This window comes from Nelumbo lutea, chromosome 1 (assembly GCF_056320005.1).
Source record: "Nelumbo lutea isolate HS-2025 chromosome 1, American lotus-T2T, whole genome shotgun sequence".
Lineage (NCBI taxonomy): Eukaryota > Viridiplantae > Streptophyta > Magnoliopsida > Proteales > Nelumbonaceae > Nelumbo > Nelumbo lutea.
The window spans coordinates 159,708,287-159,714,320 of record NC_142684.1 but is presented as its reverse complement, the minus strand read 5'-3'; the positions used below and the strand labels follow the sequence as shown (position 1 = coordinate 159,714,320).

The following is a 6,034-nucleotide window of genomic DNA, read 5'->3' as shown; positions in this document are numbered from 1 at the left end:
TGTTAAGTGGATTTGCATTGAAAGATATACCGCAATATTCAACAATGATTTGCATTGGAAGATGTGCTACAATATTCAACAATGATTTGCATTGGAAGATGTGCTATACTATTCAACAAATTGATTTTTAAAGTCCTTGTACTTTTTATATGTCAATTGGGTATTGTATTTGAACAATTTGTATTGGATATTATAAAAAATATTTTTAAATTAATATATTTTTTTTTAAATTACATTTTTTCAGTGATTTAAAAGGCACGCCTAAGTGCATAGGCAAAGCACATTTTAGGGTATGCGCCTAGCCTAGGTCCTAGGTGCAGCCCTTTCAAAAGGCACACGCCTGGTGCGCCTAGGTGTGCGCCTTGCGCCTCAGCCCAGGCGTGCGCCTTTTGAAAAATTGTCGCTTTTTTGCTTTTTTTGAACATAGCGGTTGGGCCAAGGGCTCCGCCCCTAGACCCCCGTGCCACACCCCTCGAAGCAAGCCCAAGCAAAGCCATGTTAGGTGTTAAATTCATAGTTCTCACACAAAAAATAATAAATTTATAACTTTCATTGCCTTTTAAGAAAATATTTTATTACAATGAATGAATGAACAACATTAGCAAATATGAATAACTTTCATAAGCGGTGTTTGACACAACCCAAGGCGGCAGTCACATGGGACCTAAGCCAGCGGTTCAGACTGCCACCTAAAAGTGTGAATAATGGTTGGCACAATCTAAGACGGCGGTCGAAAACCGCCGCCTTTTATTCATGCTAAGTCGGCGATTCTGATTGATCACCACTTTTGCGCATTTTGAACCATCTTAGACTGGCCATCAAAGGCAACGATCTTTTTCAGCTGAACTGGTGGCCTTGACCTAGGCCAACAGTGGATTAGGGGGCGGCTGCTGGACCGCTGCCTTAGATCTATGGTGGCAGTTTGAAGGCCTAAGCCAGCAGTCACCATTTTTCTTATAGTGGGACATTCCCTCAAAAAAGGGGAATGCCATTCTAATAGGAATGAGAATGGAATTTTGATTTTAGACCATTATTCCTAAATACAGTTTGGAAGGAGTACAAATACAAATATGTACAGTGCAAATGCATGCAAAATAATACAAAATACAAGGTTTTGCACTATGCAGATTTGTATTTGTACTCCTTCCAAACTGAGCCTAAGTTCTTCAATTTTGGTTTGTTCCATCAATGGATAGCATTTATGAATCTTTATTCTTTCCATATTTGGCGGATTATTTAGTGATGCAATCTAAAATCCAAAGCTTTCTTTTCCATCTCTTGTCTTCATCTGTGTTAACTTCTTTTCCATGTTACAACTTACAAATCTTAGTTCTACAGCTCTGACAAATTCTTTCTTATTCTCATTTTCTGACAAAACTCTTTCTTATTTGGTGGCTATGCTATATGTATGCTACTGCAACACTTGGTCTCGCAGGTGATAAAACCAAAATGAGTATAACGTTCTTTGGACAGTTTTCCGGCAATATTTCTTTTTCCAGTATCATCTTCCTCGTATTAAAACCAATATGAAGAACTGGTTAATTAAAAGAATTAGATAACAGCTGAAAGGTTTAATGATCGGTTAAGGTAGGTATTAATTTGGCACGTTTTAAAAGTTTAAGTACCGTATTAATACAGTTCGGGAGTGAAAGTAGGCCCAAAGATGAGGGTACAATTTTCCCTTAATTTTATACTACACCTATGGGTTGGGTTTGATTGGATCGACGTGAACTCAGATCGGACCTACCACCATACCATCAACCTGTCATATCCCGTTTAAATTTATATGGGATTCTATGTATATACTCTATGTTTGTAAGGCCCTGTTTTATTCTAACCAAATACAAATTTTGCATCTGCTTCAGTTTTGCATCTGTTTTGCAACACTTGTACCAGAAACAAAATTTTTACCTATTTTTTGTTTTATTTGAGTTGCCTGCTAGCAATAGAAAGAGAAAGAAAGATAAAATAAGATAACAGATCGAAAGAGATGACATAAGAGTTGGAACGACCACGTTGCAATGCGTTCCCTTATCTCATATTCTCAGCTATACTACGTTAATAAGTAGTAGAACTCTTCCTGACCGTAGGCTGGTTGAATGACAGAGTAGGGTGTCTCAGGAAACGTAGTACAAGGAGTTGGGAAGCTTGAATGTTCTCTTGGCGGTAGGGAGTCCCTTGAGGCTACTCCATTGATCTGCAACAATTCCCCAAATGCGATATCCCTTATCGATCAATTGTTTCCGTTTCTCAGCTTTGTATTTCTGTACTTCCTGGCATCCATCCTCAGGAACCCTACATCACTCACTCGTATTACTTCAATGATGCATAACTAGCCACTCTAGTCTAGAGAGAAAGAGAGATGTAAACAAGAGACTACGAACCTTAGTATAAGCTCAGTCCATCCAGAGTATCCAACCTTGAGAAGATTGTCAACAGTGGCTTCTCTAAGATGTTCCCTTCTTGAAGAAATCAAAAAGATCTTAAGTCCTCTGCCTTTGATTTCATTATATAGGTTGAGTGTGTGTTCAAGGGCTGGGGCCTTGCACTGTTTTAACCATCCCTCTAACGAGCTCAGGTTCAACTTGTCTCCCCTGTTCTCTCAAACAAATAACCCAACTCAGTACTCAGTAATATAAACAAATGAAAAGGTAATAGGATTTTATTGTAGTACCTGAGGTGCATGAGTTACGACATCTGGGCCAATTTAGGAGACACCTTAACCCCTTAACGATTAAGGACCCAGGTGATGATTCTATTCTAGGCTTCTCACAAACTAAATATCATGGTTTTCAAAACCAGATGAGACCAGACGGTCGGACTAGAAAAACTAGAAACTAGTCAGGTGACCAATTCTATTTTATCCCAGAACTGTTATTTCACCAAAAATTATTGATTTGGTCAACAAACTGCTGACAGGGGCATTCAAACAGTCCAACGGTTTTGGTGTTTTTAATTTAAAAATAATAATTTTTTTATTTTTTGTCAGAATCAGACCACTGACCGGTTCATTGTCTGGTTAGATTTTAAAACCTTGCTAAATAGATTGAATTCTCTTTATGACAGATCTCATTGATAGGATTACTGAGCTGGGCCAAAGAAGTTGGGTGGGTTAGAATACCAAGAAAGAATTTGGCTGCATTTGGATTGTGGTGAAAGTCTCAGGTCATTTATTTATACACCCCCTTATAGTTTGAGTATTTCTTAAAACACCCCTATATAATTTGCAACTGCTTTACTTAATCGACCTTCTATTAATAAGTATTTGTGTTTCTATATAAAATGGCCATGTGACTTCTTAAAACGAGTGAAAAATGTGAAATTCTGTAAATTCCTGTAATGGTTATATACTTGTATTATCAACCTTTTAGTAAACAAGCCATCTACTCACACTTCAATTTAAACAGCTTGGATGGATTGGGCCTGATTCATATATAATAGATTTATATTGGATCGGGTCAGATTGAACCAATAATCGATCCATTGACAGAAGATAAAAGTATAGGTGTCAATGGAGAAGATTTGGATTGTATCCAATTTAAACAGAATAATCCAAAGCATTCATTGAATTGGATTGGAGTTAGTAGCTAGTCCATCAGTAATTGGACTCATATTCGATTAGATCGGGTATTGACTCATATTGGATTGGATTGGATTAGATCGGGTTAGATCAATATCCAGTCCATTGATAGTCCTATTTGTGATGAGTGACGTGAGAACTGTTAGGGATATTTTTGGAGTAAAATACTCTGGACCGTATTCTTTCAAAATTTCACTCGTTTTTAAGAGGTCGCCCTACCAATACCATTCCAGACAAAAATGCACATGGCTTATAACAAAAGATCTATAGGGGTGTAGGGTGTTTTTCTAAAACACAAATTAGAGGGTAGATTTTAATAAATACATCAATATAAGCCCTGTCTAAATAAAGGACCCAAATATCTGCTCTGGTTTTGCAAAAGGAAAAATAAAACGAGGAGATGAGCAGATTTTTAGCCACGTTTATGGAAAACGAAATCATTTCCAGAATGAATGCACGGAATCGTGGAATAATGCCGATTTTCCACTTCCACCCCACAACCCAAATAGGCAAATACAGCCAAGCTTTCTGTTATTTTTCAGACTGCCGTCAAGATCATCCTTTAAAGGCTAAAGTGCGATAGATCTAAATGGGATCTGTGTAATCGGATTAGATCACTATAAGCCATTGACTTTCTCTGTCTCTATCTCTATCTCTATCTCTCCCTCCCCGTCTACAGACAAACAGACACACAGGATCTGAACACTGAAGGGAATTAAAGAGGGAGACTTGACACAATGATACTTACCCAAAATGATGCTGCTTGTAGTAAGGAACAGTCGAAAGGAGTGTGTCATCTATGTCAAAGATCCACGCATCTTTCCCATCACCGGCCAAAGCAAAGCTACTGCTGAGATACAGAGTGCATTGCTCGAGTGCCCTCTCAGAATCCACCTGGTACTGAGACGAGGTCATGTATTTTCCAATGTAGTCGACGCATTCATCAGGAACGACGTCGAACTCCCGGATGTTGTTGAGTTCGACATTGATTCTCCAGCTCTCACAGTAGTTCTTCAGAGAAATCTTCAGGTTCAAGCCATTGCTCCATCCTCTCTGTTTCAAAATGTTCCAGTCTGCAACTGCTAAACCAACTAGTAGGCTGAATAAGACTAGCAAGAGTGCCGGATTTCTCCCCATCTTTCTTCGTTGCTGGGGTTGGAGAATGTGAGACAGTGTCACAGTGAGAGATGATTTCGGTTTCAGTGGCTTTTGAAGAGGGTGGCCGAGAAAAATCAAACTGGGTCACATCTCACATGGGCGGTGGTCAGTGGCTGTGGGGTACCTCTGTCACATCCTGCCCTGAGTCACATGGTGACATGGTGGTTTTCCATCAGAAATAAAGAAACTTTGGATGATACCCGTGATAAGAGGTGGGACTGAGGAACCAACCCACAGCAGCACAAAGTTTTTCTGGGATTATAGGAGTTGATACGTTTAAAATTTTTGAGCCCACATCAGAAAATGCTCCACAGTTCATCTTAATTAGTTGTAGGAACATGGCTGATTAGCACTCTTTTGGACGTTGGATTGGAACAATAAGGGAAGCCCAAAAGAAATACAGGGTGGGGTGGATATGAAATGGACGGCAAGAGGATGCCTTAATGGTGCTATGTTATGGTGAATCCATCTCATGGAACCATAATCAATCAATCAATTTTTTTTTTTAATTTTTTTTTCTATTGGCCTTGTGGGAATAGGCTTTGGTAACTTGGTATCACGCAATCAGGATATCCAATCAATGAATTACAAGAAGGATGCAGTAGGCCCATGTTTGGAGACTTCCTAAAGCTCATGCTAAGTGGACCCTACTAATTGCACTATACATATATTATAGCATTATTGTTTGATCCTTCTGGATTGTTATAAAAAAAGTCTTAGATCTTAATGAAACTAGCTAGGGATGTAGACCAAGAAGGAGAAATTAAATATTGTCTTGTAGGCTTAAAGTGAATGAATTTTGCACTATAGTGGCTGTATGTTTTGATCATTCGTACAGACAGGTTAGATTTCAATAATGCACAACACTTGGGTGCTGGCTGGCTTGTGATAAATATGCGAGTTTTTTGTCGGGTTGGCAATAAATATTGGTGTAGTGGGGTGCATGATATTTATATTTTTTAAATTTTAGGATAAATTGCTAAAACCTTGCCTGGTGATGAGGGGTAATTTGATCTGACTTGTTAGCATGTGGACACATGTTACAATTTGATGATTGGATGATAATTCAGTACTTTTGGCCACCTCAGTAGGTCGGGTCAGTTTGGGCATCTCGGGTATCTCAGCAAGGATTGAGGTTCTAGTTCGTGGTGTCTCGACCTGCCAAGGTGCCACATAGCCCACTCCTAGAAGTTAGTCAGTTGTCTTTGACCTTTCTGGGATCACGTCGCACATTTGTGAGCCTTATCCTTATCCCGCCCAGATCAGACAAACTTGATAAGCCTTATAGGCTCACAT

The 6,034-nt window shown here is 39.0% G+C and overlaps 1 protein-coding gene across 1 annotated transcript; it reads right to left on the bottom strand.

Annotated features, from left to right (window-relative positions):
• Nucleotides 1-1,948: 1,948 nt before the first annotated feature.
• On the bottom strand, nt 1,949-4,971 carry LOC148878701 (HAD superfamily, subfamily IIIB acid phosphatase). Its single transcript, XM_088958903.1, has 3 exons — nt 4,329-4,971; nt 2,385-2,594; nt 1,949-2,295 (listed from the first exon to the last, which is right to left on the bottom strand). Exons 1-3 carry the CDS (start codon nt 4,715-4,717, stop codon nt 2,118-2,120), a joined length of 777 nt encoding a protein of 258 aa, XP_088815029.1. The 5' UTR covers nt 4,718-4,971; the 3' UTR covers nt 1,949-2,117.
• Nucleotides 4,972-6,034: the final 1,063 nt, after the last annotated feature.

Bases quoted from the DNA above. Each gene is read 5' to 3' on its own strand.
- LOC148878701 (XM_088958903.1), bottom strand. From the start codon at position 4,717: ATGGGGAGAAATCCGGCACTCTTGCTAGTCTTATTCAGCCTACTAGTT. The intron at 2,595-4,328 runs GTAAGTATCATT...TTGAGAGAACAG, and splicing joins TACAAGCAGCATCATTTTGG to GGGAGACAAGTTGAACCTGA. The intron at 2,296-2,384 runs GTTCGTAGTCTC...TGAGTGATGTAG, and splicing joins TGGACTGAGCTTATACTAAG to GGTTCCTGAGGATGGATGCC.